This window comes from Semicossyphus pulcher, unplaced genomic scaffold (genome assembly GCF_022749685.1).
Source record: "Semicossyphus pulcher isolate SPU_LCO1_2020_fin unplaced genomic scaffold, fSemPul1.0.p SCAF_25, whole genome shotgun sequence".
Taxonomy (NCBI): domain Eukaryota; kingdom Metazoa; phylum Chordata; class Actinopteri; order Labriformes; family Labridae; genus Semicossyphus; species Semicossyphus pulcher.
In genome coordinates this window covers 8,226,224-8,248,412 of record NW_027211699.1, presented here as the reverse complement: position 1 = coordinate 8,248,412, position 22,189 = coordinate 8,226,224, and the positions used below count along the sequence as shown (strand labels likewise).

The window sequence follows — 22,189 nt, the reverse complement described above, 5'->3', positions numbered from 1 at the left end:
CAACTGCATTTAGATTATACTGTTATCCACGAAATGTAGCACAAAAGAGAGATTTTTTTTGATGGGATCAATAAATAATTACATTTTGCATTTGTTGAGCACCCCATCCCTTTGTGCTCATAATTGATATGTTTAATCACTCTGATGTCAAATTTGAGCTGACATTAAAGCCCTGGCGGTTTCCTCTTCAGTGACGGTAGTAGTGGATTTCATGCTGAGTCACCTGCAGTGACTTCTTTCTCCCCTGCTGATTTGGGATTAAACCTGCTTTTATTGCAGCAGGGACTCTCACAATGGCACACCTGAGCCCCAAAACAGAGGCATACAGCTGTAATTCATGCAGAAGTCCTACCATTTTTTAAAAGCCTGCTACACTCCTGCAGTGGTGATCAGATGCAGGATTGGTCTGATGTGTAAAGAGCGAGCTAAAAGTCTAAAATGACTCATGTAATCTCTAGTTGCTAAAAAAGTTAACACGCCAAAGTCACTGAGAGGAACGAGAGAGGGGACAAGGCGATGAGTGATTAAGATAATGAAAGTGATGGAGGAAGGTTGTGCAAGAGGTGAAAGGAGGAGAGACTGCGATGGAGCGCAGGGCCCTGGGGTGATATCCGTGTCAGCTCTTCCATTAGGGACCAGCTCACTAAGGTTACGTGAGCATCCAGGACACACAGATTCGCTTTGACTGCCTCTCTCCACTCACTGCTTCTTTCTCTCTGGTCTCTTTTTTAAAATTTCTTTCATTCATTCTTTCTGTATAAAGATCCAGACATAACCAATCGTTTAATAATGAGATTGTGTTCATAAGCATGCTATTTGCTCACTAAGTGACCATTAGCTGAACCCGTCCTCCAAACAGTGATTGTCGAGTCATTGCTCAGCAACATTAACTCGACACGACAAGTCTGTCAAGCTTTGCGTTTCTCCACATGCTGAAGCCGATCATGCGGCGGCAGTAGAGACACTCAGCATTTAAAGACTGTGGATGGTTATGCCTTTGCAAACCTAAAAACAAAAGAGGTGTACGAAACTTAAAACAGTGTGTTTGTCTGTTCTAACACAGGCTACAAATGTTAGCATGTCAAGCTAACAATGACAGAGACATGCTGCAAACAAAAAAAGGGCTACAAAAAGCTAAAAATCAGTTGATAGTAAAGCTTTTCAATGTAGCGCCCCCTGTAGGCTCGGAGCACTTCCATTGTCAGTTTTGTTCCTGCTTGCGCACACATACAGTACATCCTCTCCGCTCGCCAACATGCGCATAGATGTATCCTCCCCATCCTCTGCGCATAAACACTCCTCCTCTGTAATAAAACCATCACACTTCACTTAACCAATTATGTGCAAACCAAAGTAGGTCAGTGTCGAGAAGACACCTGAGTCTGACTGTAGAGTCTCTCCATTTAAGTGCTGCAGCTTTCCTCAGGAGGATCGCAGGATTCAATACGCACAAACTTAGGTGCTACGTCTCCCATTAGCCTCTCAGCCTTGTCTTTCCTCTCCTCTTTGAGAAATAGGACACTTATTCTCTTTGATCCCCCTGCCCTCCTCCTGTCTCCCTCTCAGAGCTCCTTTTTACAGGAAAACACTTTTGAGGACACGGGCTTCTGAAAGGCACTAAATTTACCCGTGCTTGATAGATATTGCTACTGTCAGCTGCTGTGTAGTTCCCCGGACTAAGACAGAAGATTTGAGCCTATTACAGAAAAAAGAACAACTAGAAAAATAGTGCCTTTCATCCATGCTAAGAGGCTTTGAGGTGCTGTCAGGGATGTTTGGGAAGCCAGAAGAAAAAGAGAGGGGTCAGAGTGTGTGTTGACTTTTCTCCTGGTCACTGTGTGTTAGCCCATGCCGTGTTTTTGACATTAAACACAATGCTCGGTGCAGTTGAGTGGAGATCTGATGGAGCGGAGTAAGGACAGTGTTGCGCCCCAGGCCCTCACAGTGACCATTTTAGACTCTGTCCTTGCTTTTTACTGCGGCCTGTGTGACCCACCGGACAGCTGTTGTGAGAATTACTCAGTTAAACAGAGCTGCACTGAGTCAACTCACCAGATTGACATGGCGGCCATTTTCCTCTGACATCATCCTCAGAGTGGGAAGCTCAATTGCTGTTTTAATGTTCTACTGCTGTGGTTTCAGGTTTGCAAATCATACAATTGTAGGGAATGTGAAAAATTGGTGTCATTTATACGCTTATCGATTGATCAGCTTTTGAAAATACAATGAATAGCAAAAAAATCAGGAGGGATTTGAGGCCATATTTCAATTTAATAGATTTATATTAGCAACTGTTAGACAACAGCTAGCTGTGGCATTAAACCACTTCCTAACATTACCATTTAAAGTGCTACAAGACAGTGCTACAACTGTAACCTAGCTGACAGTAAAGTTAGCTTACAGCAGTGTTAGCTTAAAATAATGTTACCTTTAACCTAGCTGATAGTAAACTTAGCTAACAGCAGTGTTAGCTAACAATAATGTTAACGATAACCTCTCTGACAGTAAAGTTAGCTAACAGCAGTGTTAGCTAACAATAATGTTAACGATAACCTCTCTGGCAGTAAACTTAGCTAACAGCGGTGTTAGCTAACAATAATGTTAACGATAACCTCTCTGGCAGTAAACTTAGCTAACAGCGGTGTTAGCTAACAATAATGTTAACGATAACCTCTCTGGCAGTAAACTTAGCTAACAGCGGTGTTAGCTAACAATAATGTTAACGATAACCTCTCTGGCAGTAAACTTAGCTAACAGCGGTGTTAGCTAACAATAATGTTACCGGTAACCTAGCTGACAATAAAGTAAGCTAACAGTAGTATTAGCTACAACAGTGTTAGCTATCATTACCATAATTAGCAGCAGCCCTTACACAGATACATATTCATAGATACAAAGTTCATAAAATCATTATTCCCTTTCTCTCTTGCACTCCAAAAACTTTGAACAGTACTCCTCCTCTCACTGTGGTCCCTGGTTAGAAGCCTCGTTGCAGCACGCTGCCTGGAAACAAGCCCTCACGTGACTGTGGCTCCCTCATTGCTCATTCCCTCCAGGGCTGTAGTCGCCAACTAAATCCCCTTTGATTTTTAGGAAGGAAAAGGCGACTTTTACCAAGGAAATATAATTAAATCTCTTTTGTTTCTGCATTTACCAGCTTATCAATGATTTATTTACCACTATCCCTTCTATCTCCGGCCATTTCTCATTCAATCACTTCCTTCCTCATTGTGTGGAGGTAAATACACCTCCTTATCTACAGTTCCTCCCCGCCTAGCTCTTCTCCTCTTTAAAGTAGCTCCAAGCCATAATTCTCTTTCCAATTTGTCTCTATGTTTTCTCAAATCCCTCCTTATATTCCTTCAGATCTGCCTCTCTTTGACTTTTTAAAATCTGGATACATTCACGTAGTTTCATGTAAGGTTTCGTTTGATCAATATTAATGGTCTCATTAACAGGCTGTGAACATGGACGATGAAGGCTCCTGTTTGTCTGCCTTTGTCAGAGCTGTGTCATCTGCTCACGCTTCCTCGTGAATAATATTCCCCCATGCGCTCTGTTTACGCAGTCTGTTGTGTTTGTGAATATTTTTATGTGTGTGTGCAATGGTGAAAGAACTGGGTCATGTTTACCTTGCGCCTGTGCGGCTGATATGTACCACTTACAGCGCTCGTAAACTGCACCTCTAATTCTTGTTTTCCTCTTTTATCTTTCATGCTACTGAATATTCCGTCAAAAAGGCGTGTTTCGTCTCTTCATGAAAACAGTTGTTGTGGTAAATTTTTATATAACTCAACTGTGTTATATTAAGGCTTAAAGTTATGCATAATTAGGGGTGTGGCCACTTTAAGTGACAGGTGGGAGCTGCTAGCTGTCTGATTGGTGGCACAGCTAATTCAGTGTTTGTTTTGTTGGAGTCTTTTGGGGATTTGTCTCGCTAATTTCAGATAAATATTATGTCTTATTGTGCAGTTTGTTGTACTTAAAGACGGCCAAGAAGTCTGTGCAACAGCTTTTTCTGGTGAGCGAAATTCTTGTATTGTTTAATTAGCAGGTATTGTGTCTGTGCTCTCTGTACCTGGCTTGTAAACTTGTTCACTGTTCACTGTTTCTTTTCCCGGTTACCCGGTACTTGTTCACGGACCACTCTCACAAGGTTTGGGAAGAGCAAGCGGCCAGTCCCAAACTTTCCCCAATAAGTGAACATCTCTGGTCAGCAGCCACCACAAAAAGATTCTCATTTTGTGGGACACACAAAGTTAAACTAGCTTATACGCCAGCTAATGGATTAGCCACTGGTAAAGACTGTTTAGCTTTGGTAACTTAGCATTTGCCATCCCCACGCTCCTCTCCAGCTCCACATTCTCATCCAAATATGGTCACTGAGTTCAGACTCCAGAAAACCAACATGGCCAAGATGCTAAACTGGAGCTGTCAGCAAACCAATGGTTGACGTCACTGTGGCTACTTCCATTATTTATACAGTCTATGCTAACACAGCTATCTTACTGCACATCTCCCTGCACCTCCCTCTCTCTCTCTCTCTCTGGCCTTCAGCAACAGCCGGTAGAAGCCAGATTTACTGAGTGCAGTAAGTGCCCCCCCCTCCCCCGCCTCCCCTCCTCCCCCTCCCTCCTCACTCTTGATCTTGAATGACCATCGAGCAGAAACAGTCCCCTCGAGCACCTCTCTGAAATTTGGACTCCACATCAGCAGCTGCTGCGTACTTGCTGGATGTGCGAAGTGCACACACGCCTGTTGGCGTATACATGTTTACACACAAAGCACAGAATACTCATGCAGAACAGAAGAGGGTGAAATCAAGGCCGAGTGTTGTGTGTTTTGTTGTGTTTACAGGCAGCCTCCATTAATCCCCGCAGCACAGAGAACCCTTTAACCAAACCTCGCTCTGTCTCTCTCTCTTTGAAGACGCTGAGGTGATGAACACAGAAACATGCCGCTTCAGAGAAAAAGGTTTAAAGGTTATAGAATGATGTCCGGATATTATTGATCCATGTGAGGAAGTGTGAAATGGCACAATAGCAATTATCGGCGCTTCGTTTTAAACGGCGCCATATCGGCATTTGTGATCAATATCCATAAGAGGAGTTATGGATCTGATCCAGTGTGCAGCTGGAATAATAAAACACAGTGATGAGATGGTGCTGCCCGTGTTTAGTTGCTTTATTGTCGTAGTTGAGGTGGCAATTTGAAAGTAAATTTCTGCATTGGATGGCAGTCACACCATCAATCAGTGGCTTAATAAGGCCAATAAAACACTGTAATTTTCGAGGCGTGCAGTTTCTCTGCCTCGGTGCATCTTCAGCTCAGAGTGTTGATCCAGTCTCTTCACTGCGACTGTCAATGAAGGTGTTTGTGTGTGTGGAGGGTTGCTGCTCACATGACGTGACGGCGGCTGAAAGTGGAAGGAGAGGCGAAACCGGCCGCTCTCTGTGTCCTACGGAGACAACTATGATGTTAAGCTGCTTGCATCTTGTTTGTTGTCTCCTCTTTTGTTTCCTGTTTGTTTTTATTCATTCACTTCTGCGCCTTAGCAGCTTGGAGGCCAAAGCACGCTGTTGCAGCATGATAGCAAAAAATAAAGAGGTATGATCACTAAAGGCTCAGTTTAGCACATACAGGCATGTGAGTTACAGTGACATCATGAGCAGTGTGAGTGTGTGTGAGTCCACAGGCTGATCTCAGGTGACTCAGTGTGGAAGGTAATTAAATGAGGTCATGGAAAAAAAGGATGTCTTGTTTTATGATTCTAGTCTCTCCTTTTTTTCCTCCCGTGTTGCCGTAATTCTCTCCAACTTTTCCGCTCTCTCTCTCTCACGTCTTATCTGCGCTGAGAGGAGGCAGACGGGGATGGATGACTAAAGGAAATTGAATTCTCCTTATCGCTGTCGTGCTGCTGCAGCAGGCCACATATCAGCTGCTTATATACACCTATACATACAGCTACAACGTGCACATGTTTCCGCACAGCAACAGACAGACACAAAGTAAAACAAAGTAATCACAGTGTCCTCGGATGTTTAAACGCATCTCCATATTCTTCTTTGTAGTTGTCGTACAAGCAACAGGAAGAGTCTGATCCTGACCACCACGTCTCCCACGCTGCCTCGCCCACACTCCCCTCTGCCTCTCCCTGGACACCTCGGTATGTAGAAACACATAAAATATTATAGCAATTTTCCTCCTTTTCTTGCTAAAGAATAAAAAAATACATTTTTCAGACACCTTTACTTTTCCCTCTTGTGTCTCATCCTCTGTGCATGTGTCGTTGTCCCTGCAGGAAGCAGCCCTCTGGACAGCCCACGAAACTTCTCCCCCAGCAACCCGGCACACTTCTCGTTCGCCTCCTCCAGAAGGTCTCTGCTTTACATCACTACATGTACATTGATTGTGATTGTTCAGACAGACAGGACTAAAGTCAGCGTGAGACTCAGGAACGTGTGAGCGTCAGAGAACAGATGAGGTGTGGGTCTTTTGTTGTTCGAGGTCTCACACCTCCCGGGGAGCAGCGAGCCTCCTGCTGCACTCACAGGTTCTTACGCAGTGTAACAGGGTGACTCATGTATGACGGGGCCGAGACCTTACACTCACAGTGTCTCTGTGTTTATTCATGCTGCTCCAGTGACACTGAATAAGCGGCCTCTGTGTGCATCTACCATCTAACAATTAGGAAAGAACGTGCATGTGTGATAGAAGTATATACGACTTTTTCAGTAAGGAGACTGCATTTAAGTTTGGGACGATCCCGAACCGACACGAGGGAGAGACAGACCCCGAACCGACGCAGGTCAGAGAGAGACGACCCAGAGTGTGATCTACAAGCAGTGAGCAGCGCAGTGATGACATCGATCTGTGTGTGTTTCTCATGCTCTGCCCCTGCCCAGGGTTGCGATCTGTCCCGCATTTCCAACAACAATCTTTATAAAGTATAAACTTCCACTCGACTGTGAATGAGCGGTGAGCAAAAAAGTTAAAGTCAAGCCCTGGTCTTGTTCCACATAAGAGAACACGTGGGCCGCCTGTTTAGCTCAGCGTCTAAATCGTGTGTCCCGTTTATGGAAGCTGCAATCCTGGATGCGGGGCAGCTCAGGGGCCTTGACACGATCCACTGTCCTCTCTCTCTGCCAATAAAAAAGGCAAAAAACGCATTTTAAAAAAGCTGGAAAACGTGCCTACAGTGAGGATCTGAAGTGATGGTCCGGTTGTAGGAGGAGATTTAAATCTCATCCATTAAGAGATGTCTGTGAAGACGGCCAATTAGGTTATTATTCACCTCCATCTCTCCTCATCGAGGCTGCAGAATCATACTGAATGAGTTTCTGTGCTCTCCTCACTGAAGCCCCCGGGACAAACTACATGTGTTAGAAGTCATTGTCTGAGACTGAGATGTGTCTACATAAAGCGTGAAAATATGGAATGTATTTAATGACTTAATCTGTGCTTTAAATTGGGCATTTAGTGATGTAACGTTTGTGCTCTCTGCAGAGCGGACGGACGCCGGTGGTCTTTAGCTTCTTTACCGTCTTCTGGATATGGAACCAACACTCCAAGCTCAACGGTAAATAACTTCAACCCCTTCCCCCCAATAAATCATTCCCAGTCAGGGCTACTTATGCAGATACAAGGAGGTACAGCTCAACCATGCCCAGTCAAGTAACAAGTTTTATTTTTGCAGGATTGTCATTAATCTTTTGGCACTTTTTCTTTGTGATCTGTCCAACTCCACCCACTCTTATATTCTTGTTTCCCTTCCTCATCTCCCAACTTCTCCCCCTGCGTCCCCTCCTCTTCCCCTTCCTCTTCCTCTTCTCCCGCTCCAGTCCTCCAGCTCCTCGCAGGAGCGGCTGCACCAGCTGCCCTTCCAGCCCACCATGGACGAGCTCCACTTCTTATCCACGCACTTTGGCAGCACCGAGAGCATCACGGACGATGACGGGGGCCGCTGCTCTCCCCACATGCGTCCTCGCTCCCGCAGCCTCAGGTCAGCAGCAGCAGCAGCAGCCATGAGATTAAACAGCGGCTTCAGCTGCTCAAAACCACTATCCTCTTTTTAAAAGGACGCATTTAAAGCAGATTTAAAGGGGTTGTCCCTGCTTTATCTTGTTATTGCTTTTATATAACCTGACCTTGATTTTTTCTGTTGTGAAGCAAACATCTCTGACATGATTCTGATCTAAAATCAACCAGGAAATATAGCACATTTAATACTGTAGCTTGTGTTTCTTGTATAGAAAATGAGACTGTTACTTTTTGAGGATAAAATAACACATTTGTCGTACAAATAAGTCGTGAAATAGTTGCATTTATCGATACTACAGAAGCTATTGTGGGCTAATTAGCAAACCAAGATATTGCTATATAGCAGATTCTACTTCTGCTAATGTTAAACATTTGATTAGCATCAGACTGAACCTGTTCTGTAACGATCAAGCAAAACAAATTCCTCTTACAAAAATGTAGTAAAATAATTGAATGTATTTATAGTACTAGAAGCTTATGTGGGCAGATGTTAGCTAATGTTAGCAAACACACAGACAGACATTCTGCTGCCTCTATAACATTGACTCTAGCCTTCTTTAGCCTAATGCTAAATATTTGATTAGCACTAAAATAAACTAATAAATAGAGCTTAATACTGTAACTATGAAGCTAAACAATTACTGTAACCAAATATAGCAAAACACTTTATTACTTTTACCCTACTTTTGCTTAATAAAAAACAAGCTTATTGTTTAGGCAAAAAATAACACATTCCTCTTTTTAACAAGTCATAAAATAGTTTAAAAAATGGTACGTAGCTTATGTGGGCTAATGTTGGCTAATATTTGCAAACCACAGAGCTATTACTTTAGCTCTACTTTTCCTAATGTTTAAGATTGGATCAGCATCAAACTGAACAAATAAATAGAGCTTAATACTGTAACTATGAAGCTAAACAAGCTAACCATTAAATAACTTTTGAAAGAAGAATAGCACATATGTTATGTGGGCTAATGTTAGCAAATATTAGCAAACCTTGATATGGCTATAACATTCTTCTTTTGCTTAATTCTTAAAGTCGAGCAGAAACAGCATTTCCAGAGTATCTAGCTTCCGAATCTTGACGTATTTCCGAGTGAAACAGGACGTGCAGGCGGGACATATCATTAGAGGGATTTTGTTTGATCGTTGAGAAGTGGGCGTAGACAGACGTTCTCCACAGCGCAGTAGCTAGCTAACTGACCGAGCGTTCTTGGTGCTCTTCGGCTAAATGTTGCAGATTGATTGGTTGAAGTTGTTTGGTGCTAACTTACGTAAGCACGCGTGAAATGTAGTTTTACAGGAAGAAAAAATTATCGGATTTTGATATAAGAATACGAAGAAATGGATTTTCTGTATTTTTTTGGCCTATATTGTCAAATAGAAGAGTAAATTTAGTACATTAACTTTATAGCCAAACAAGATAATCTTTTAGTAATTCTGTAGAAATAGGAATAAGACATTCATCCTGCAAATAAGTAGTAAAAAAGATGTATTTATCAAGAGTACCAGAAGCTTATGTGGGCAGAAGAACTACTTTTATACGACTCGTGTTTAATGCTAAATATTTGATTAGCATAAAAATGAACCATTATATAGTGAAAAGTTAATACTATGACTTTATAGTAAAACGAGATCATCGTAGGCTAATGTTTGCTTATGTTAAACATATGGCCCTATAACAGACCTTATTACTTTTACTCAACTTTTGTTTTAGCATAAGTTAATAAATAGAGTGAAGTTAATACTGTTAACAGGTAACAAAACAAGCATATCATTATATAACTTCATAAAAGATCAAATTTAAAAACAAATGCTGACAATATTATAAAACCAGCATCTTTTGTGGGCTAATGTTTGCTCTTCTTAGTGTCTTAGATATCGCCCTATAGCAGACATTGTTCTGCTTTTATCTGTTTAGCTAAATGTATAAAGGCTAGATACAGATTATATTGAAAACAAGTCTTACTTTAGAATTTAGTTTGTCCTCCTTTACCTATAAACTACAAGCTTTCTGTTTTAATTCAATCATATTTAGTCCTTTAGAAAGTTCAGATGTGTTTTTTATTATACCAGCTGAGTTTGTAACCGTTTTCCAATCCTCTGTGACTTCTGTTTTTCTCTCCAGCCCTGGACGTTCCTCCTCTTGCTACGATAACGAGATAGTCATGATGAACCATGTGTACAAAGAGCGCTTTCCAAAGGTAAAAAGAAAAACACTCATACAAAAGCTACTTCACAATAAATAACTCGTTTATGGAAGCACAGAAGCCAGCAACCAAATCTGTGAGCCTGCAGAGCCTCAATAACAGTCTTATCCCATCAAGCCAGGACTCGAATAAAGAGGGATATAATTTAAGATTAAACATGCTCAGATTTATTTGAGTGTTTGAGTTTATACTTCAAAACACAGTGGGAAAAAAAAGAGCCATGAGGGCTGCTGAACCATAGCAAACAAGATTATATTACTCTGCCAAGACGCGATAAGTTCGCCCTGTCAGAGAGGATATTAAGTTTATTCACTGCTCTTATAAAAACTGCTACAGCTTCGAACAGTGAAACAAAGGAGATTTCCTCTTTTGCCTTTTAGTTTTTGTCCCCTTCCCTCTCTTGGCACGCTTAGGCTGTCAAAAGGAAACAGGCTGATCAAAATCAAGCCTTAGGAAATTGGGTGTTATAGTTTGGAGTTCATGTGAGGTAAATCTCTTCAGACTTCTGCTCACACGAGTCAAACGGAAGAAAAACATTGTATTAAAGGCACATAAAGTCTTTTTACTTTGCCTAATCTCTCCCCGTTTCGGTCTCCTTATCTCTGTGCTGTTCTCTAATGCCTCCACCAGGCCACAGCTCAGATGGAGGGGAGGCTGGCCGAGTTCATTCAGGCTTTCTCTCCTGAGAACGTTCTTCCGCTGGCCGACGGAGTCCTCAGCTTCATCCACCATCAAATTGCCGAGCTGTCCAGAGACTGCCTGGCCAAAGCTCGGGAGGGTCTCATCACTTCGGTCTACTTCTTTGAGCTGCAGGAGAACCTGGAGAAGCTGCTGAATGATGTGAGTGTAAAGAAAGTCCTTACTGTCCTTACTGAAGAATTAATACCTTTTAGGTAACAACTACAATGTGTCAGAAGAAGCAAACTGGATCTAATATTCAAAACCGGACCTAAAACTGAGAATTTGTGCACATTTACTTTTCTGTTAAGCTTTTCTTAAATGTTAAATGTTAATTATGGGAAAAACACCAAATTTACAATGTATATTAGTTTCTTGTCGCCCACAGAGAATAATTATCGAAACTCTGCTATTCCCTCAGATCTACAGAGCGCTTCAGCATCTTTCAGCAAATACTTTTGGATTATGTCCTGCACCTTTGGAGTTTTGATTCATTCTCATTGCTAACAAGATGTTTCAGCTGCATTTTATATATTAAAAAAGCCCCAAAAACCAACCCTATTTAAAAACCCTGCACCAAATAGGAGACATGCAAAGTTAGCAAAAAACTGTTCCCCTAAATTCTGCAGAGTTTTAGCATCTTTTAGCAGTTTAGCATCTTTAAAGTTCCGAATTATTCTAACAGATCAGAAATGTATTTCCAGAAAGCTTTCAACACTGCACCAAGTAGAAGGCTTACAAATATAGAGCAGCATTTAGCAGCGTAAGAGCTTGATGTATCCCTCTAGATAAAAGAATCTTAAAATCACTTTCACACATCGAGATGACACACAGCTCCAATAAATGATATTTTTGCTTTGTGTCTGCTGGATGTGTAAAAATATGCAACTTCTTGCAACACTTTTGAATTCCGCTTTGTAAGATAAGTAAAGATCTCCTTTTTTGTTCTCCTTGGGACACATATGGCGATAAGCAGTGATTCGGGTGTGTTCAGACCTCAGCCATTGAAACTGTTTTGAAGAGAGAAAAAAATAGTCCGCCATTGCACACCCAAGAGAGATGAAGAACAAGTGAAGTTTGTGCTGGCTCCACCTACCCTCTGTGTCCGACCAACCACTGATGTGTGATAGAAAACGTGTCACTTACCCCTTTTACTCTGCGGTTCCGCCTCAGCGCCGTAACGAAGCTCTGTCCTCCCGCCACCTTTGTCATTCTACATTGGACCACGCAACGCTGGCGTAAAGCCGCCCCAGTGTGTGTTTCTAAATAGCGGTCCGGCGTTGCGGAAGCAAAACCTGCACGAGGTGTAAACAAACAGCGCATGCTTCAAATACACAAACACGGTGCTGTCCCGCCCTGCCGGCTCTGCAGTTTACACAGACGTAATAATCCCGCCATGAACTGACTAGTTTTTCGAGCTGCAAATGCAAGGGCCTGATTACCGTGTCATTCCTCATTCATCATAACATTTTAAATGAATTCTTATCTACTTTAATTATTTGAAAACTCCCTTCTTTGAAAAAAAGGCTGGAATAAGAAATAAACATCATTTTGCTCTCACTGAAAGACAAACAGACTACCATCCTCTGAATCTCTGGTTTGATGAGATCTCTTTGAAGATTCATTCTCCTCATTTCATCTAACTTGCGATACCTTTCGTGGGAGACGTGGATAATACGGCAGCGGGTAATTGAGGCTAATTGAGCTGGTGATTTGTCGGAGCAGATATCAGGTATCAGGAACTCCATCAAAGACCTCATTATGTCAGCTTGATGAGATCGCTGTGATTACTGCGGGTTTGATTCTATCTGCTGTGTTTCTCATGATCAGATATGCTCACACCTCACAGCTGCCGTTCTCTCTCTTTCACCTGACTGTGTTTGTATATTAGGGATTGTTTGGAATCTTATTTTAAATGATGTAAATAAATATATTTCTTGTGTCTTTCTCCGTCAGGCCTTCGAGCGCTCAGAGAGCTCCGAGGTCGCCTTCGTCACAGAGCTGGCGAAGAAGCTCCTCATCATCATCTCCCGACCTGCCCGGCTGCTGGAGTGTCTGGTAAGATAAAACACACAGACTTTTCCGGTGTTTACCGATCGTTAATCACCTTTATCTTTTATCAGAGGACGTTTCACGGATCACATCGCTCTCGTGGATTAAGACAAATTGATTTTCTTTAAATAAACATGAGCACAGATCCTCATTTGTCGGCCCATTATGAGCATTTAAGCACCGTGATGCTTCACACAGCAGGGGGAGAAAACTAAAACATGCACTAAAGGTCCGGTCGTCTGCTGGTGAAGACATTTGCATTTAGATTACATTTTCTGCCACAGCCGCACGGATTTCAGACAGCGGCCTCCCGCAGCCGGGCCGCCTTCCAGCCCGGCTCTGACAGCCCGTGACCACCGTGTCATTTAAACCCAGAGGATGCCTACGTGTGTGTGTGTGTGTGTGTGTGTTTGTGTGTCGCCTGGCATGGTGTTTTTCTAGGTAGCTGCCTGTGACTGAGTTTCATAACAGTCTTGATGAGTCATGCCACACTGACGAGGTTTCTGATTATGAGCGAAAGCTGAAGCTGTGGCGACCAAAATTGATTCATCCACCCTCGTTTTCTGCCCGTCGCTGCGTCTGCATGTGAGAGCAGACAGAGCTGTGGAGGAGTTTCAGCTCCGCCCAAACCTCCCCCGACTCTTTTGTAAAATCAGGAGGAACAGAAGGAATGATTTAATACATTAGACAGCACCGCCGTTCTGTAGGGATAAAAACTAAATATATGTGGATGATGCAAACACACAGCTCCACCAACGACAGAACTGGAAACTAGTCGTCAAAAATATTCATGCATGGACATATAAATGTGCATATATAGAAAGAAATTATTATCATAAACATATAACTTAAATTAATTTTCCCTCTTATTTTATGTGCTGAGGAATCACTACCTTCATGTAAAACACATTAAACTGCCGTTTTGAAAGTCTGAAGAGCACATAAGAGATAAACAAACTGCAAGGGTAAGGATAGGCGGTACCGGAGGGTGGCTGGTTCAAGTCCCAGTACGTGACGTGTCATTTCCCGGGCAAGGCACCAAATTCCCAACTGCTCGGGGCGCATGTCCACGTGCAGCCCCCTCACTCTGACATGTCTCCATTAAAGTGATAATGTCGAAGATTTTCATTTAAATAAATGTCTTTTAAGTCTCTATCTATCGTCGAATGAGGTAACACAATGGTGACTGAGCCTATGGCCCACTGATGAAAGCCTTTGCATTCACAGTATCACAGACTGGCTGTCTGTGTTGACATTCTCAGAAAAAATCACAAGCGGCGCCCAGTTAGTGACGCGTTTTCCATCAGCCAGCAGTGGTTGGTCTGCCAGAGAGGGTAGGCGGAGCTAAGCGGCTGCTTTTCCGCTCTCTGCAAGTGTTGCGAGTAAACAGTAATCTACTATGGCTGAACAAACAAAGAAAAGATGGATGACTACAGATACAACTTCAACAAGAAGTGAAAATCCAAAGAAGAAGAAACAAACTCGACGCTCAGATGAAGCAAACAGTCTGAAAAGGAAAGCGACCGTCAGCCAGGAAAATCAAGAGTTACAACCGGAGCCGACCGTGGACGTCACACATGCAACACTGTCTGGATATCTGGGAAGTGTGCTCCTGTAATTACCGTTTATCACCACAGGTGCCGCCAAAGAGAACGAAACTGAGATCTTCGAGATTATAACTTTAATGCATGTCTAGAGAGTCCTGTTGGTGCGTGTGTGTATTTGGGGCCTATGTGTGTGTGTGTCGCATGTTTGTAATAAGTATCGGTACTTCTACTTGAAAAAAGAATATGTGTACTTTTTGTCCACCTCTCTCCTGATAAAGTCTCCATCTTTCTTCCATTTGTCGTTGGTGTGTTACTGACGCTGTGCTCTGACCTGAGGATTTCTGAGTGGATATGTTTTAAGAGATCATGAACATTGTTACGAGTAGCTTTCAAAGGGGTATCAGTCCGAAAAGAGACTTCAGTGATTGTGTCCTCCAGCTCCAGAGGCAGTGAATCATGACAGCTTTACTTGAATAAGGAATCATTTCCTGATTTAAATTTAAATCCACAAATCTGGAAGTAATGTCTCACGCAAACAATCACTCATCCCTCTGAGCCTGACTCAGTGTCATTAATTATAAATGGATCGGCTCCAAATCTTCCCACCTTATGACGTCGCGCTCTGGTTTGCAGGAGTTTAACCCCGAGGAGTTCTACCACCTGCTGGAGGCGGCCGAGGACCACGCCAAGGAGGGTCACCTGATGAAGACGGACATCCCTCGTTACATCATCAGCCAGCTGGGGCTGACCAGAGACCCCATCGAAGGTGAGACGGAAATGTCCAAACCTATTTTTATACACTTTTATCTTTTTATTTCCCTTTATAGCTCCAACTCTTTAAAGCTGTATTTATTTAGCCTCTTTTACCCCACCATTTATCACCCTCATGTCTCCCCTTTGATGTGTTTTAACATCTTTTGTCCTTGATTAAACTTAATATTGACTGTGCCTTCATATTGTATCCTGATTGTTGTTAAAGGTGCTTTATAAATAAAGTTTTCTTCCTGTTATCAGAGATGGTAAACCTGGATAGTTACGACAGCGAGGGACCGCTCACACCTGAAACAGACGACTCGACGGAGGTGAGACGATCCTCCATCTGTTGCTCAGTCCGCTCAGAGGTTCCTGACTCCAGCAGAGCAGGACGGTGACGTCCGGCCCTGCCGAGGTCTTTAATGCTTCCCCTGAAAATGTTTGCGTCATCTGCAAATGACTCAGCATAAATGATTTTATCCATCTAATTTAGCTAATTTGTGCTGAAGAACTAAAAACAGGAAACCCACCTCCTCCTCGCTGGGCCATGAATCTAGCATTAGGCGAGCCTCCAACTGACAAAATGCAGCTAAGTGGACAAAATAAGAGACGAGAGGGAGAGGGGGGTCTACTCCACAACTGATGACGCATTTTTCCATATAGTTTAAATGTGCGTCACCGAAGTTACAGAGTGATTAATAACAGTGATTTATTAATGTGTAGAACCAGTTATTTAAAGCAGTCATGTCCGTTCAATCGGGATTAATCGCAGCGTTGTGATATTTGATTCACAGGGTAAGATCAGAGCGATGAAGCCGCCCGGAGAAGCCGACTTCCAGACCATCAAGCTGATCAGTAATGGAGCGTACGGGTGAGTAGAGCATTACGACGTCCTGTTTACTGTGATAATGACCCTTCAGTCAGACCCTTGGAAGGAATGTTCTTCCTGCAAGCAGCACAGACGCTATAGAGTAAAATAATGTGTGTGTGTGTGTGTGCAGTGCGGTGTACCTGGTGCGTCATCTGGAGACACGTCAGCGATTTGCTATGAAGAAGATCAATAAGCAGAACCTGATCCTGAGGAACCAGATCCAGCAGGCCTTTGTGGAGAGAGACATCCTCACCTTCGCAGAGAATCCCTTCGTCGTCTCCATGTTCTGCTCCTTTGAAACCCGCCGGCACCTCTGCATGGTCATGGAGTACGTAGAAGGTGAGGAAGTCTCAGTGTAAAGAAGTATGAGTATGCAGGGTTAGCGATGGACAAGTTTTACTTTTTATGTGTTCTCCCTAAATTATAACAGGACATAGACTTAAAGCACATGGCATTTATATGAAGAAAGAAGAAATTGAAGGATGTGAAACAGATAACTACATTTTGTGTTGGTGTGAAACAGCTGAAAAAAGATCTTTGAAAACAAAAATAAATATACAATTTTAAGACACATTTGTCACTGTTGGCAGCAGTTTAAAGAGGAGGTATTATACTGTTTCACATTATAAGTCTTATATATAATGTTACAATGTTGGATGTCCACACTAAACGTGGGTGAAGTTTCAGATCTGTAGGTAAAAGTATGTTGGAGTAATCCCCAGGCTTCTCAGCTCAGTCTGCAGGCTGCTGTGAACGCCAGGTTTCACACTGTTTTTTCTACACGCTGCACTTTGCGACGTCACAGAGATCTGGCCAATCAGAAGAAAGCGGGCTTGTAGGGGCATTTTTTTTTTTTTTCTAATTTTTTTTAAACAAAACATAACATACATGACCAATACATAACAAACATAACACACCAAGTCACATTAAAGTAAAGCACAAACACATAACATATTTATACAGCAAATATTCTCAGGTCAAGCAACCCAAATTAAGTAACAATGTTTAAATACTAAAAGAAGTGAAGATTGTATAGATAAGGTAAAAATAATCATAATAATAATAATAATAATAATAATAATAATACAAACAAAAAAAACCCCTCAATCCATAAAAAGGGGTTGGGGTGGGGTTTCTTAAAGGGACAGAGCTACTCCACATGTATCACAGAGTGAAATATGAAGCTTGAAATTAGCATAATATCCCACCTTTAAGTAGATGTGGCATTGCAGGGCTGCAGTTTGGTTTATGTCCAATGTTGCGTGGATTGTATAATTTCCTGTCACTAAAAAACATCAGGGATTCCTCTTCTGAGTCGACAGTAGTCTTGCTAATAGCCTTTCCTGACATTTGTAGTTTTACACGATGGTGCTTTGAGCTTAATGCTAATCTCAGCAAGCTAACAGACTCAAATGACCACTTGCTATCAAGCAGATACTGTCTCCTGTGGTCAAAGTCTTAGCATGTTAGCTACCATGTGCAAGTACAGCTGAGACTGATGGGAATGTCGTTCGTTTTGCAGGTATTTGTTCATAAATTTTGACCTGATAAATAAGGGTGTTACGCTATATCAATAAGGTTGATACATAGATTTAACGTTCAGTGATTGAACATACATATAAGTTGAAGCATCGTTCACTTCGTCGTCTCTAAGACAACCTGACCGATGTATCGGCTGGAGGACTCTAGTTCTAAAATTGTAAAACCATTCTTTAGTTGTTCTTAGTAAATTCATACAAATCAAACTGCTTGTATTAAATGGTATTGTCTCAAATCAGTCGCAATCATAGCACATTGTATTATGGTGGCACTTGTAATTTACACCCCTGCAAGTGATGGCACTCAGTGAACATTTGAGGGATACAAGTGGTTACAATTTATCCTCAGGAGAACATGAACGCCTGTACCAGATGAAGTGGCAATCCAGACAGATATTTCAGTCAGTAGTGGTGCAGTGATGGATCAGCAGTGCCATCAGAGAGACACAAGGCAACCCCATATGTAACAGAGTGGTCTGACTTTTTCTTCAGGCTGTTTGAACATTTTCAAACATATTAAAGTAAAGTACAAATGTCATAAATCCTTGAATATCCATCCAGCGTGACTCAGAGCACAGTCATTACAGTCTACAGAATTAAGGTCACAAAGATTGCATGATTCTGCTGTGCGTGTTACTCATCGGCCTAAGTGGAAGCTAAAATGTTCTTGGACAAGAGGTACCAGGAGACATTCATGGTAATTGCTAATGTCAGCAGCATGCCTAATCGAGTAATGACTTGTGCTGGCAGGTGGAGACTGTGCCACTCTGCTGAAGAACATTGGGGCTCTGCCTGTGGAAATGGCACGCATGTACTTCGCCGAGACCGTCCTCGCGCTGGAGTACTTACACAACTACGGCATCGTGCACCGCGACCTCAAACCCGACAAGTAAGACTTAAAGCCCTGAGACAAACATGTGACGGTACTAATTTATGAGAAATGAAGTAACTCATCTTTGCTGCTTCTATTCTCAGCCTCCTGATCACGTCAATGGGCCACATCAAGCTCACAGACTTCGGCCTTTCTAAGATGGGGCTGATGAGTCTGACCACCAACCTGTATGAAGGACACATCGAGAAGGATACTCGGGAGTTCCTGGATAAACAGGTATGACAAAGACAACATAGGCTACAGACGTAGATTGGAAGTGGCCACTGAGATGTTACCCATTTGTTTTTCTACTGCCATTTTGGGCACCGCCATGTTTGTTTTCTGGAGCCCGAAATGACCATATTTGGACGAGAGGGTGGAGCTGGAGAGGAGCGAGGGGTTAGTGAACGGCTAGTTATCAAAGCTAAACAGTTTGTGCCAGTGGCTAATTCATTAGCTGGTGAATGAGCTGACCATCGAGTTGGCCGAGCTAGTAAACCATTGAAGCGACCACGCCCGTAATTATGCACAATTTCAAGCCTTAATTTGAATTAAATGGTTAAGTTTTATAAAAATATAACCTCCACAGAGTTGTCATGAATAGAGAAATTAACTTTAGAGACCGAAACCATTTATTGTACCAGGCTGTAAACGTGTTAAAGTCTGCTGTAAAGTTGGGCTTTTTAACATGGAGCCTAATGGGGATTGACTCACTTTTGGAGCCAGCCTCTAGTGGCCATTCAAAGGAACTGCTGGTTCGTCACATCCACATTGGCTTCATTTCTCAGCCCTGGAGGTTACAGCTTGGAAAAAAACAAATTATTTTTATTGTGCTTTTTTATCTGTACTTTACTTGAGTAGTTATTGTTCTGACAACTTTTTACTTTTACCATTTGAACACTAAAATCTGTACTTTCGACTCCTTACAGGCTCGTTACTTTAGTTTTAATGCATGTGAGGGGAATTATTGGTTATTTTTATTTTGGTCTCTACGATGCCTTCACTGATTGGGACCTCAGTTCGGTTCAGTCTTTATTATTCTGAACCGGACAGTGTCCAGTGATAATAAAAGAAGAAAACTATCCTAGTGTGCCGAGGTTTGCTATCAAAAGAGGTATCGTGTATTGCTGAAGTTCAAAATCCTGGTGCTGTTACAACTCTACAAGTTAATGTTCATTATTGGCAGGATATAGTTTTATTTTATTTTAAGCTAGAATGTTTAATTTTAATCGTCTCTGAATTATCATTATTATTATTATTATTATTATTATTGTGAGGTTTAGTTAGCTTTGCACAGAAGTGGTCGGTAAACTGTCCTTCAGAGGAATCCTTTTTGTACTTAAGTACATTTCAGAGCCTGTTCTTTCTTAGTTTTACTTGAGTAAAGGAGTTGAATCAGTACTTCCTCTTTACCCATGTCTTTTTTTACACAAGTATCTGTACTTCTACTTAAGTATAGAAAGTGTGTACGTTTGCCACCTCTATGTGCTTGTTATTTATTATTGTAAGTCGTAAGTAGATTTGAATTAATTCAAATAATTAAATAATCACATTAGCAATGTAGGTATAAATTGTATCCTTTTGACTGTACAGACTGTTCAGTACACATCACGATCCAAGTGATATTTAAATACGTCCTTTGATGTCTTCATTTCCATGCTAAGATATCCCCAGCCATTGTGAGCCACGCATATCTGAAGCATGAATAAATTAGACTGTTAACAGTTGGCAGACAATAGTCCAGTATTTCTTCAGTTGTTATGATCACGTCTGTTATTTTCTCAAGCTTTTAATTTGGCGCTCGTGCTCTGAATCTCAGCCTCATTATATCTTCGTGTTGCATTATGGTGGCCTGAAATCTGTTTGCATTCAGTGCATACACATTTGCACATGAAAACCCTCACCGGGGCTTTCATCTTGCCTTGGCATCTCTGAGGTGATTTACTAAGCCAGGATGAAACGTGCATGCTTCATACACGTGTGCTTCTCCCTCAGGGTCAATAATCTGAAGTCTGTCGAGTCTACTGTATATTTATTTCAGAACCAACATCCATCATTCATTTAACAGCAAGCTTTAAGGACAGGAGTGTGTGTTATTTAAAAGACTTCATGTGTTGTCCTTCAGGTGTGTGGGACTCCGGAGTACATTGCCCCAGAGGTCATTCTTCGACAAGGTTATGGTAAGCCGGTGGACTGGTGGGCTATGGGCATCATCTTGTATGAGTTCCTGGTGGGCTGTGTGCCGTTCTTTGGAGACACAACGGAGGAGCTGTTCGGACAGGTCATTACAGGTGAGATATCAGAGGTCTGAATGCACACTATGCGCTGCTAACAAAATTTAAGGGGTGTATTTATCATTTGCTCCTCCTCTCTGTGTCTCGTAGATGACATTGTGTGGCCAGAAGGGGAAGAGGCTCTCCCAGTTGATGCCCAGAACCTGATCTCCTCCCTCCTGCAGACAAATCCACTGGTTCGACTGGGCACAGGTCAGTCACCTACATTTATACACATTAATACTAACTACAGAATTATTGTAACAGTATGAATATGTAACTATCTTAACTGTTCATCCACTAATTAAACTAACATTTACTTACATTTAGCTAACTACTTTGACTAACATTAAACAGTTGAAAAGGTTTGCCAACTACTCCAACTTTTTTCCTGTATTACTTTTTGTTGACTTTTAGCTATCTAAACCATTGCTAGCTACTTTAGCTAATGTTTAACAGCTAAAATGGTTAGCTAAAATGGATAAGTAGCATTATATCAAAACATAACGATTGTGTTTTAAATAAAACAAAGTAATAAACAGCTGAAATAGTTTGCTAAATTGATAAGTAGTAGGCTATTTGATAAAAGTTATGATAGTTAGCTAAAACTGATAAGTAGCATTATTAAGTTATCTAAATGGATTATGTTTTATATAGCTAAATGGATAAGCAGTTCAAATTGTTAGCTTTATGTAATCAAGGGTTTGAATAATTAGCCAAAAGCTATGATAGTTAGCTAAAATGGTTTAGTAGCATTATTTCAGAAAGTTATCTAAATAGATCATGATTAAAGTGTCAATCCCCAAAATATGAGATAATTGTTATCATAGTTAGCTAAAGGTAAACATTTGAAATTAGTTACCTAAAATTGAGAAGTAGTTCAAATCCTAGCTAAATGGCCGTTTAAGTAGCTAAAAGTAAGGCATTAATAGTTTAAGTCAGCTAAATGGTTAAGTAGCATAACTTCAGAAAGTTATCTAAATTGATATTATTTTATATAGCTATCCCTAAAGTATGGGATAATTGTTTAAATAGTTCTTAGACTTTTGAAAAAGTTGGCTAAAATGGAGAAGTAGTTCAAACCCTTAGCTAAATGGCTAACGGTTTAAGTAGCTAAAGTAAGGGAACAGTTTAAACAGTTAGCCAAAAAGTATGAGAAGACAGTTGATATATATTAGCTAAAAAGGAAAACTACCCATTGCTTTTAGCTATTTAAACCATTATACATTAAGCTAACTACTTTAGTTTATGGTTAACAATTCAAATTAGCTAACGTAGACCAGAAGCAATATGTCACAAAGTTCTGTAAATAAATAATGTTTAAAATACCTAGAGGTAACGGATACATAGTTGAAA

General features: G+C 41.5%; 1 protein-coding gene across 1 annotated transcript in view; it reads left to right on the top strand.

Moving 5' to 3' along the window:
* The window catches only part of mast1b (microtubule associated serine/threonine kinase 1b), a 46,054-nt gene that overhangs the window by 16,503 nt on the left and 7,362 nt on the right, over positions 1-22,189 (top strand). Inside the window, exons 3-17 of the mRNA XM_069675746.1 lie at positions 6,072-6,166; positions 6,302-6,377; positions 7,507-7,579; positions 7,842-8,002; positions 10,169-10,244; positions 10,881-11,090; positions 12,885-12,986; positions 15,161-15,293; positions 15,542-15,609; positions 16,075-16,151; positions 16,282-16,490; positions 18,440-18,578; positions 18,665-18,797; positions 20,686-20,851; positions 20,945-21,046. Coding sequence (XP_069531847.1) covers positions 6,072-6,166; positions 6,302-6,377; positions 7,507-7,579; positions 7,842-8,002; positions 10,169-10,244; positions 10,881-11,090; positions 12,885-12,986; positions 15,161-15,293; positions 15,542-15,609; positions 16,075-16,151; positions 16,282-16,490; positions 18,440-18,578; positions 18,665-18,797; positions 20,686-20,851; positions 20,945-21,046 — 1,820 coding nt within the window. The remainder of the gene's footprint in view (positions 1-6,071; positions 6,167-6,301; positions 6,378-7,506; positions 7,580-7,841; positions 8,003-10,168; positions 10,245-10,880; positions 11,091-12,884; positions 12,987-15,160; positions 15,294-15,541; positions 15,610-16,074; positions 16,152-16,281; positions 16,491-18,439; positions 18,579-18,664; positions 18,798-20,685; positions 20,852-20,944; positions 21,047-22,189) is intronic.